Source organism: Alosa pseudoharengus, unplaced genomic scaffold, assembly GCF_046254945.1.
Source record: "Alosa pseudoharengus isolate Yale_2024_CS ecotype anadromous, Long Island Sound unplaced genomic scaffold, YU_APseudo_1.1 YU_APseudo_1.1_scf_19, whole genome shotgun sequence".
Classification (NCBI taxonomy): Eukaryota; Metazoa; Chordata; class Actinopteri; order Clupeiformes; family Clupeidae; genus Alosa; species Alosa pseudoharengus.
This window is the reverse complement of record NW_027468657.1, coordinates 18003189-18015688: the sequence shown is the minus strand read 5'-3', so window position 1 is coordinate 18015688 and position 12500 is coordinate 18003189. Positions and strand designations below refer to the sequence as shown.

At 43.7% G+C, this 12500-nt stretch overlaps 1 protein-coding gene across 1 annotated transcript in view; it reads left to right on the top strand.

Moving 5' to 3' along the window:
* Window positions 1–8639, top strand: part of mettl15 (methyltransferase 15, mitochondrial 12S rRNA N4-cytidine) — a 104431-nt gene extending 95792 nt beyond the window's left edge. The window contains exon 6 of the mRNA XM_076292888.1: window positions 7310–8639. Within this exon, the coding sequence (XP_076149003.1) occupies window positions 7310–7782 (473 nt within the window). The 3' untranslated portion in view covers window positions 7783–8639. The remainder of the gene's footprint in view (window positions 1–7309) is intronic.
* Window positions 8640–12500: the final 3861 nt, after the last annotated feature.

The following is a 12500-nucleotide window of genomic DNA, read 5'->3' as shown; positions in this document are numbered from 1 at the left end:
TCTCTTCTTTTCTTTTCTTCTCTTTTCATCCTCCTAATTTTGTCTCATAGTTCCTCATCCCCCACCCTCAGATTCACCTGCACACACACACACACACACACACACACACACACACACACACACACACACACACACACACACACACACACACACACACACACACACACACACACACACACACACACACACACACACACACACACACTCACGCACGCACGCACGCACACACATGCACACATACACACATGCACACATACACACACACACACACACACACACAAACAGTCTAAGCCAGGGGTGGGCAAACTGCCGCCCGTGGATCGCCGGAACTGGCCCGCCAAGCACTTTTTTATCCGGCCCGCCGAGCATTTAATTTGGTTATCAGGCTGCTCGCTATTTTTTCCCTGCGTTAGAGACAACGTTGGTTAGCTTTACTGCAAACTGCTTTTCACTCTCCTTAGAGAAGTTTACAATGTCAAAACATCATGTTAAATAGAGATGATAGGCCTACTCTTAGTTCCTAAGTCTCCTTTGCAGCAGATCTAACGTGAATTTTATGCGATCCATTTAATTGGAAACGCGCCTGAGCTCACGAGAGGGAGAGAGAGCGGCAGGTTCCAGCTGGCTTGTCATTGTTGATAATTGATATCTCCTTCTTATAAGAAACTTTTAAAAGGAAATCATGAAGGCAACAACAGTTCCCACTACTGACCATTTAAAAACTGTGAGAGGGCACAGCCATAGGTACAGCACTAGCCATAGCGGAGTGGGCAAAAGATCATTGAGAAATAAGCGTGAATTGATCTTAAAGCGACAGTGCACAATTTATACATTTTGTTAAACAGCATCAAATTAGCAGTAATCTTTAAGCAAATAATATTTTAAAACAAATACTTTTGATACTTAATGATAGGCTATAAAAAATGTACTTTTTTATGTGTGTGTCATTGGGGGGGTGTTGTGCGGCTCGCCGGCCAATTTTCAAAACCCAATGTGGCCCTTGAGCCAAAACGTTTACCCACCCCTGGTCTAAGCTGTCCATCACATGTCAAAGCGAAGATAATGTACAGGGGTCTCCAACAAGATGCCTGCGGATAGCCAACAAGTCGCCTGCAGATCACACTCTAAAAACATCCTCCATTGTGAAGTTTTAATTTAGTTGTAGACCAGTACCATTTTAAGAATTTATGTAGCCATACATCTATAACACTAACTTGATATTGATAATACCTTACAAATTAGCTGGGTTAAATTGTAGCGTTTGACTCCGAACCTCTTTCCCATTTATTCTTTAAACAACAACGGAAGCGGAGCGCGTACACGCTGCTCGCACGCATATAGTAAAAGAAAAAAAAAGGCTTGCTCGTCTGGTGTAGCCAATGGAAGCATATCTTTGCGAAAGTTCTGTGGCCATTCCGTGTTCGTCCCATACGGTTTGTGTATGATTGTTCAAGGACTGAAAAGCAATTGCTTTAGCTCATGTGCTCATTTTCTCCTCCGTAGGCTACTGGTGCTGGTAGCAATAGTGCTGAAAATCTTGTGGCATGCATGCCATGCAATAGGACTGTGCATTACTTGGCGAAAAACAAAACCTTTTTTTCAGATCATGGAGAGATTTCAGATGTGCAATAACTATAAAAGGCATCTTCATACATTTGGGTGGTGTTGGTGGTTGCTATTGAAATGTTAAAACCGAATTGTCCACTGAAAACAGACCTTAAACAACCTCTGAATTCTTAATGGTGGGTAATGCTAAAAACTGTAACCTAAATTATTAATTGCACGAAAAGATTGCTTTAAAAAAAATAGATTAGATTTCCCATGAAAACTTTTAAATGAACAAACTGAACAAAAATTTTGGTAGTGTTGCATATTAATATTGAAGTATTAGAGAATCAGACAAAAATACAGTGGCTTAATATATAAAGGCTTATAGGCCTACATAATAGTATAATAATATTATTGATTATTTATTTGTATTATAATAGTATTGATTATTTATTTGTATTATAATATTATTGATTATTTATTTGTATTATATATTATTTATTATTTGTAACAAATCACATAGGCCTATTATTTAGGAGATTACCCTCGCAAAAAAGGGGTGAGGGTCTGTTTGTTTCAAATCAGTAACCCTCCATATGATTTCGGGTCCTCCAGGTAGCCCTCATTCCCAAAAAGGTTGGAGACCCCTGGTCTACTACATCACCCAAACACAGACATAGTCACATAGCAAACATTAGGAATACATCCATACTGTACACTTACACACATGCACAATGGACACAAAATAACGTAAAATGATCAATACAGTGTTTTCACCCCATCCATGTACAGAAATTGTATTTTCTTTTCTGCTTCACACTCTCTCTCTCTTTCTCTCTCACACACACTCACTCACTCACACACACACACACACACACACACACACACACACACACACACACACACACACACACACACACACACACACAAACACATCCTGCCTCTCCTGCAGTATGTCTCAGGCTTTCCATGTATAGCATTTGGAGCCATCTCTACACACACACACACACACACACATACACACACACACACACACACACACACATACACAGGCTGTCCTATTACAGAGATGCCATACGAGCACTACAGCATCTGTGTCATTTAATCAATAAACCCACGGCCTTAATTAGAGACGGTCGATCTGCCCAGACCACCACTGGAGCGTGTGTGTGTGTGTGTGTGTGTGTGTGTGTGTGTGTGTGTGTGTGTGTGTGTGTGTGTGTGTGTGTGTGTGTGTGTGTGTGTGTGTGTGTGTGTGTGTGTGTGTGTGTGTGTGTGTGTGTGTGTGTGTGTGTGTGTGTGTGTGTGTGTGTGTGTGTGTGTGTGAGAGAGAGAGTCAAAGAGTAAAACAGGTGAGTAATATGGATTCTCATATGGTTACTGTATTCCAGCCCTGGGTAATCCAGTTGCAATAAATGAAAGTCATAAAAGGATTAAAGACGTAAACATGGAATTAAAGTACAGTAAACGATGCCCTATTATACACTCTGCTGGAATTGATCAGTATGACCCTTAGACTATTTTTTAGTCTCATTCACACACACACACACACACACACACACACACACACACACCGAACGCTCCAGAGTGATAGTCCATCAGAATTGCGTGAAGTTAAATGAGAACACATCCGTGTACTAAGTCTAACATGAGAGACATTCGATCAAAAGAACATGACAGGAACATGACAAGAACATGACAATGACAGAACGTGACTCCTACCCTGACCCCACTAATGACTCCCTTGTCCTCTGTTTTCTCTCTCCCCCCTTTCTCTCTCTCTCTTCTCCTCTCTCCCTCTCTCTCTCTCTCTCTTCTCCTCTCTTTCTGTCCCCCCTCTTCTCTCTCTCTCTCGCTTCTCCTCTCTTTCTCTCCCCCCTCTTCTCTCTCTCTCCCTCTCTCTCTCTCTCTCTTGCTTCTCCTCTCTTTCGTTCCCCCCTCTTCTCTCTCTCTCTTCCCTCCATTGGCTGGTTTAAAAGATGAATGAGAGGCAGGAGGGAGAGGTCTGGCCAGGGCCGTGCTCTTATTGATCGCATGGTGACTCACTCCTGCGGCCAAACCGTGCAGCGCACTCTCCCTCCACCTTCTCCTTCTATCCCTCCCTCCGCCTTCTCCTTCTATCCCTCCCTCCGCCTTCTCCTTCTATCCCTCCCTCCGTCTTCTCCGTCCATCCCTCCCTCCGCCTTCTCCGTCCATCCCTCCCTCCGCCTTCTCCTTCTATCCCTCCCTCCGCCTTCTCCTTCTATCCCTCCCTCCGTCTTCTCCGTCCATCCCTTCCTCTGCCATTTCCTTCCTTTCCTGCTCCCTTTGTCTTTCTTTCTGTCTCCCTCTCTATATCCCTCGCTTTCTCCTTCATGTTGTGTCTATGTCCTGCGCTCTCCATTATTTTTTTTCTCCCCCTCTTTCTTTTGCTCTCTCTCTCTCTCTCTCTCTCTCTCTCTCTCTATCTCTCTCTATGTCTCACTCCCTTCCCTAGAACATAGCTGTTATATATAGTAGTGTTGATAAAGGGAGCTCAGCAGTAGCTCTATAGAGTCGGCTTGTCTCTTTGGCCAGTACCAGGTAGTAGCTTTACACAGCTGCAGCCAGACCTGCCTGACCTTCCCACTCCTGTGACAAATAAACCCCTCATTTAACATCATACTGAGCATCCATATAGGTCCCAATATACTGAGACTATGGCTTATGGTCAGAGGACGGAGGATGCTGCTGCCACAGCCTACTGTAGGAGTACTAAGTCGGTGGCACACATGGCACATTAAGGGCAGTTAGTAACAGAAACATTAAGTCTGAAAACGAGGATATTTAGCATGCCTCTACAATAAGTGGTTCCCAAGTAATCCGGTTTTGGAATTGAAACAAAGTTCTACATGGTCTCCAAATGTAAATTACTTAGCGATAATATATCCCATCATGGTTCTTATATTGCCAGATTCCAGACAATCCAACACATATGAATATATATTTCTACTGGCATGCTTCCTAGTGAACATTAATGCAAAAAAATATGAAGGGAAAAATCATGAGACACAAAATATATAGACTAACGTAAGACATATGCTTTTCTTTGAAGTTATAGCATGTATAGATGACCATTACAATGACCAAGATTAGTAGCTTATCTAGTGCTGAAATGTACACTATTTTATACACGCATTTATACGTTAAAATATAGCTCTGAACATTTTCTTACGGGGGAGCATGTCCCCAGACCCCCCAAGGGGGGCCTGTGCCCCAGTGCAGTTAGGTCTTAGTGACACCCCTGATGCAGATCCATATGGGAGCTATTTTCACTGGTTGTGAGAGTAGCCACAGAGGTGACCAAGACACTAGCAATTCTTGTCAAGTCATTACTCCATGTTGCACACTGGATTTGAGAGTTCCCTCACCTGACAAATCCCACTTTAACCATTGTGTGTGATATATATATATATATATATATATATATATATATATATATATATATATATATATATATAGAGAGAGAGAGAGAGAGAGAGAGAGAGAGAGAGAGAGAGAGAGAGAGAGAGAGAGAGAGAGAGAGAGAGAGAGAGAGAGAGAGAGAGAGAGAGAGAGAGAGAGAGAGAGAGAGAGAGAGAAAGAGAGAGAGAGAGAGAGTGTATGACAGATATAGTGCCCACTTGAATGAACAACCGAACATCTCCTCACATGCTCACATGCTGAACACACACACACACACACACACACTATTTTAGCACAATAGCCCACTGACGCACATGGCTGATAAAATAACACGATTCTTTCACTCTCTTTCTTGATCTCTCTCCCTCCTTCTCTCTTACACACACACACACACACACACACACAAACAAAATACACACACTTCAATAAGATGAAAAATATGATTCCCAGTCACACCGGCCCAAGCCGTCTCTGCCAGCTCTGTGATTTGGTGCGTTTGAAACTGGGCTTCTGAGGCCAGGTCCTGAGGGGGCCCTCTCTGTATTGGATTAGCCTCTCAACAAAACCTACACACACACACACACACACACACACACACACACACACACGCACACACACACACAACATAACCTGCAGAATGCCCACAGCGCCATACAGCGCTCGTCTGCAGAAGGAAGGATAAAACAAAGATAGAACATACGAGACGATACAAATATTGAAAGAAGGGAAAGACAGCAAATAACAAATAACAACCTACTAAAAGAACTACTTAAAAACAAACTTAAAAAGAAAGGAAAGACAGACTGGCCAAAAGCCACCCACTGGCCCTTGTAATAATTAAGTTGCTCTGGATTAAAGCGTCGGGCAAATGAAAAAGTAAACAAGCGCCGACTCCTCCGGTGCATCTGGTGTCTGAGACCATCACAGAGGACGAGGGGAAACCCCTGTCGGGCTCATGCCTTTAGATCCGGAGAAGAACCTCTCCAGAACCGCACTGATGTCTAGAACAGCTCACACACATACACAGGCATGTGGTTTTTCTGTCACCACTCTGGTTTGGTAAGAACACATGAAGCTTAGAACACATAGGACAGCAGAATGCTGAGACACAACAGAGTGCTTCCTTTTTTTTCTTTTTTTACGTTCGCCCAAAGCTTTGAACTCGGCATGGATATTTATAGTGGTTTGGCCTCACTCTGTGTCTTAAGACTATTGTAGTCTCTTTTTTGACCAAAGGCTAGTGGAAACTAAGAATAATCAGTAATCCCACTGAAAGGCACTCATGCTCAATTGGCATCTTGTAGGTGAAACATTTCCTGCTATATGGTCAGCCTTCGTGTTTAAACTGGAGTTGGCATATCCAACAGGTGTGGTCTGAAGTGTTGTGGTTCTTCATCAAAGGCCTGTTGTCGTCTTTTGTGTTTGGAGGGGGGGGGGGTGTCCCTCCTCCTTCAGAAACCTTTTTGGATGATTGGTGCCGGTCCATTTGCACCAGGAGCTTTTTGCGCCTCGTCTCTCCCGATGCCAAAGGACATGCCACTTTGAACTGGTGGCTGTGTTTTTATTTTTATTTGGTGATGCCTGTACCTTCTTCGTGATCTTATTGCCGGAAGCTTTATTCATGCAGGCAGATACACATGAACACGCATGCACACACTCTCTCTCTCTCTCTCTCTCACACACACACACACACAGTACAGCTAGCACTGCTACTAATATGACTACCACAATACTTATTGCTCCTTTGCCAGTATTAATAATAATAATCATCCAAAGAGTCAAAGCACCTAATATTTGAAGTTTGATCTTTTTCTAAGTAACTGGTATAAACACTGGAAGAAATAGACTTGTGGGTAGATGGATAAATGTACATGATTTCAGAATCACTGTAATCCCTTGTGGGGTATAAGCAACCTACATTTCTACATGTTCAAAGCCTATCTCCCCTGTGACTCCAGATGTAGTATACAGCACACTACATTGATGAGCATATGTAGCCACTGTGATAAATGACCAACTTCACCTCACACTTTCCCAACAGTACATGTTGTCTAAAGAGGAGGTTATAACATGTTCATAACATTTGAGGATTAATTACACGTTTATTGATGAAGTATTAATTAAATGGTGCTAAAGCACTCATTATTAAGTAAATGTCAAGTAAAATCAAGTAAAATTAAACATTCAGAAGTAGAAGTCACGTAATCTATATAGCACATTATCATATTAACAGTCTATTGTGATACCATGTAGTGTTGTAGTGTTGCTATGTAGCCCACGTAATTGTAATATTTGTAGTAAAAGCCCGTGTGTGATGTCACTTCCTGTCCTGCCCCAGGAGCGATGCCGCCCTGTGCACTGTACGCCCGGCGTGACCGTCTGCAGAGGCCCTCCCACGTGGCCACCAAGACCTTCCAGGCGCTGCGGGTGTTCGTCAACGATGAGCTGAACGAGCTGCACGCGGCTCTGCAGGCAGCGCAGTTACACCTCCGGCCCTCTGGGGGGCGCCTGTGTGTGCTCACCTTCCACTCGCTGGAGGACCGGCTGGTCAAGCGCTTCCTGAGGGGGGAGGATCTCGCCGCGCCGCCCAGGATGTCCAGCCGGCAGCGGGCCAGACGAGCACTAAGGGCCCGACAGGAGGAGGAGCAGGACGAGGATGAAGATGAGGAGGATGATGATGATGATGATGGTGGTGTGGGCAGTGCAGGGTGGGTGAGTCTGAGGAGGAAGGTGCTGACGCCGTCCAGGGAGGAGCTGGAGGAAAACCCGCGAGGACGCTCCGCCAAGCTGCGTGCCGCCATCCGGCGCTGAGCGACCTTTGACCTCACAGGCTGAACTTGTGACCCTGAGGGTCAAGAGCACTCTGTGTGTGTGTTACATGTCTCTACCCTATCTATCAGTCAGGGCTGTGTTTCTCCTCATGGCCACGACTACCACTAACAGACTCAAGGTCAAGACGTCAAAAACACTGAGTAGGTGTCCTGTGTTCACAACCTATCAATCATCCAGGGCTTTGTTTGCAAAAGGCTTGTCCTCTTTGTACAACCATCGCCATTAAACGACACCTTGAGGTTCTTGACCCTTAGGCACTTTGTCCAGGTACTTTTCAATCCATCAGGCCATTTTGACCATCTTTTGTTATGACAATATGACAATGATGAATGCTAGACTGTAACGTCTCTAAGACTCAGTTGCAAGTGAGGTCATCCATGGATTGCAGACAGTAATTAGTTTGGAACATACGGCCCAGTAAATAAGATAATTGAATTTGTGAAGTGAATTTGTACTGTGTGTATGATGTTTGATACACACAATGACTGTAAAATGATTGGCATGGAGTTATGTTCTTATCTTCCATATTTTGGCAAATGTTGGCAAAATTGGTGCTAGAATCTGCTTAAGTTTTCTTTTTTTGGTTTTGTGTATTATAGTATTGAATGATTAACATGTTATTCGACTCTCCGTGCACACCCCTACTTTTTAGTTTCTTGTCTTTACTCTTCACTGAGTGTACACTGTCACTGTGTACAGTTGTTTGGGTTTGTTTTGTTGTACTTTCATTTGACTGATAAAACATAACTGATGATGGCCCTGTGTTGTCAGTTAAGAATGGACCTGCCCAAATAATTTTTTATTCTATTTTTGTTTTTGAAATAAATTGAGATTGAGATTCAGATGAATTCACGTGTGCATCACTGGTAGCCCTGCAGCTCTGTAGCCTCTTGAATCAAAGTGAAGAATTTCCTGCTCCTCTTAAAAGCTTTACAAACTCATGATGGATTGAAGAACCCTGTGATATGACACATTGAGACATAGATGGAAGGAGCCGCTCATGAATTTCTCTCTCTCTCTCTCTCTCTTTCTGCCTCTCTATCTCGCTTTTTTCAACATCCTTTTCTGTATCCCTCTCTATCTCCGTCTGGCTTTCTCTGCATCTCTTTCTTCATCTGTGGCATTCTCTTTGCTGCTATCTGTCACCTTGGCTGTAGTCATCTCTTTCATCAGATGGGCCTCATTGACACATACAGCCTCCCTGAGCTCGTCCTAATGGAAAGACCTAGACTGACTAAGACTCTATTAACAGAGCAGGAACACTCATATCTCTCCAACTGCTCCCTCTCTGTCTCTCTCACGCTCTCTCTCTCTCTCTCTCTCTCTCTTTCACTCTCTCTCTCTCACTCGCTCTTCATTCTGTGCCTTTTCTCTCTGTCTCTCTTTTCTTTTTCTCTTCCTTTCTTTCTTACATTCATGTCCTTTCACTGGCTTGGCTCTGGCTATCTGCACTCTTTCTCTCTTGTGCCTCTCTCTCTCTCTCTCTCTCTCTCTTTCTCTCTCTCACACCTTCCCTTCCCTCTCTCATTCCCTCTGTGTGTCGCTGTTACTTATTTCTTCCTCATGTCCTTGCTACGTACAAGAGCACCCTGGCTACCAATGGGGGAATGAGATGGCTATCCTTTGTGTGTGTGTGTGTGTGTGTGTGTGTGTGTGTGTGTGTGTCTATGTGCACGTGTGTGTGACAGCAAGACACACCATACATCTATAAGTTTAGTAAAGAGAAGTTGCTAATGTTGTTAAAGATACTGTACATGTGTATGCCTGGCGTCACCCAAATGTGAATGAATGCAAAGGTTGGCGTGTGGGTGTCTGTCAGAGTCTCAGGTATAGAAATGTGTGTGTGTGTGTGTGTGTGTGTGCATGCATGTGTGGGAGATAAAAATCATGCATGCGCACGTTTCGAGTCCAGAAGTTGCTTGCTGAGTTTCAGTTGCACAAGGGCGTGTTCCAAGTTAGTCGAACATGTGAATGAATACACTGGGCTCTGTGTGGGTGTCCAGCACTGCGTCAGTCATGCACGAGCCTGTGTGTGTGTGTCTGTGTGTGTCTCTGCTCTTTGGTGGCGATGACTCACACACCTGTGAATTGAGGCAGGGATGCTGGGTGCCATGGCGATAGGCTTTGCAGCTTGGAATGTCTGACTCATTTTCAAACCAGATTACTTTACACACACACACACACTCACGCGGAGCTCCAGTGCACAGACACACACCCACACACACCTGCATACACTCACTTATTCATATTACACAAACTCACATACACACATACATTCTCACATGTGTATACACCCTCAAATACCCTACATACACCCGCAAATTCACACTCTTTCATCGGTTCTGGGTAGTTGGGGCATTTAGTGCACCTTTCACACACATAAAAATATAGATAAACACACATACAGACCAGGTTTATAGTATAGTATAGTATATATACTCTTTTGATCCCGTGAGGGAAATTTGGTCTCTGCATTTATCCCAATCCGTGAATTAGTGAAACACACTCAGCACACACTAATCCCGGCACAGTGAGCTGCCTGCAACAACAGCGGCGCTCGGGGAGCAGTGAGGGGTTAGGTGCCTTGCTCAAAGGCACTTCAGCCGTGGTCTACTGATCGGGGTTCAAACCGGCAACCCTCTGGCTACAAGTCCGAAGCGCTAACCAGTAGGCCACGGCTACCCATGTCAACAGCGCACAATACAGCTTTTAGTCTTACCGATCTGTGTGCGCACACACTCTCACACACACACACACACTTGACTTTGTGCATAACTTTGACTTGCTAAAGGCACGTCCTAGTGATTATCTGTGTAAATGTGTACCTCTGTGTCTAGTTGAGATGATAACTCACTCAAGGCAAAGCACGTTCGTTGAATACAGCATGGTTAATTTCTGCAGCGCCATCCATGGGTATTAGCAACCCAGTGAGTGCAGTACAGATGCACAGATAAAGCCAGAGAGGAGCGTGAGAGATGGATAAGAGAGTCAGGACTCCTGCTGAGGACAGACTCCCTAGTGGTCATTAGAGAAGGAGGGAAAGAGGCAGACTAGCCACTGCAGGCCTGTCTGTAAGAGGGGGAAGGAACAGATTATAAAAAATGGAGAAAGAAACTAAAGAAAGAAAAGGTGAGAAGACAAGCTTAGAAAGAAAGATAGATAGATAGACAGACAGATAGAAAGACAGACTGACAGAGAGAGAGATGGATGCACAGTGAAGAGGAAAATAAAACCAGGAGTAGAAAGAATAGGGAAACAGAAAGACTAAAAGGATGGTGGGAAAGTAGACAGATGGACTGAGACAGTGGAAGGAACCCCTCTCCAGCTCTGAGGACCAGTGACCATCTCTAAGGAGCAATGATCATCTCTAAGGACCAGTGATTATCTCTCCATCTCTAAGGACCAGTGAGCATCTCTAAGGACCAGTGGTCATCTCTCCATCTTTAAGGACCAGTGATCATCTCTCCATCTCTAAGAACAATCTCTAAGGACCAGTGATCATCTCTAAGGAGCAATGATCATCTCTAAGGACCAGTGAGCATCTCTAAGGACCAGTGATTATCTCTCCATCTCTAAGGACCAGTGATTATCTCCCCATCTCTAAGGACAATGACCATCTCTAAGGAGCAATGATCATCTTTAACATGATCTAGATTGGGCCATTTCTAGGCTTTTCCCTCTGACATTGCACTGGGCCTACTTCAGAGGCCACTGTTCCCACCTAGTTTGGCCTATAATCAAATGCTTGACCCCTTTAGAAAGCTCAGGCCCTGTAGTTTCTTATATTTCAGCCCTCTAGATCACTTGATATGACTTAGAAACACAACTGAGCCCTAGTTCCAGGTCTTGTGAAGCTGTGTGAAAAGTGGATCAATATAAAATGAAATATGAGTACTTTAGACCATTATTTGCCAAGGTATGCTCATGCGTTTTGTAAAATGCCCTATGGAAACTTCACTTAGGACTTTTGGTTATTCAAAATGCGTACTGACAATAAAAGGCTGACTGTGTGGCAACCTCTTGATGTAGAAGCATAATCCTGGTCTCAAATGAAAGGTAACACTCTGTAGTTTCTTGTAGACTACTTGGCATGTATGTCAGGAGTTCTGATATAGAATGACTACACAAAATATGGAATAATTACACAAGTCTCTATTTTTGCATTTTCTTTGTTGGTTCAATGGATGTGTATAAGATGGGACTATACATCTGCACAACTAATATTGGATAAAACAACATGAATATTCAATTTCTAGGGATACCTGTGAATATTTCAAGACCCAATATGCTGCATCTACTTTTTGCTAAGGGGATATACACTGCAGCTAGAAAGTAGGGTAACACCAAAGGCGGAAGAGGAAGAGGAGGGCATTTTTGATTCTTTTGATTTTTGATAAAGCACTGTACACATTGTAAATGAAAAAAGTTGTCATATACTGTATGGATTCCCAAGAGTCATCTCTCCATCTTTAAGGACCAGTGATCATCTCCCCATCTCTAAGAACCATCTCTAAGGACCAGTGAGCATCTCTAAGGACCAGTGATCATCTCAAAGGACCAGTGATCATCTCAAAGGACCAGTGATCATCTCTAAGGACCAGTGATTATCTCTCCATCTCTAAGAACCATCTCTAAGGACCAGTGATCATCTCAAAGGACCAGCGATCATCTTTAAGGATTAGTGATCAGTTGTGCAG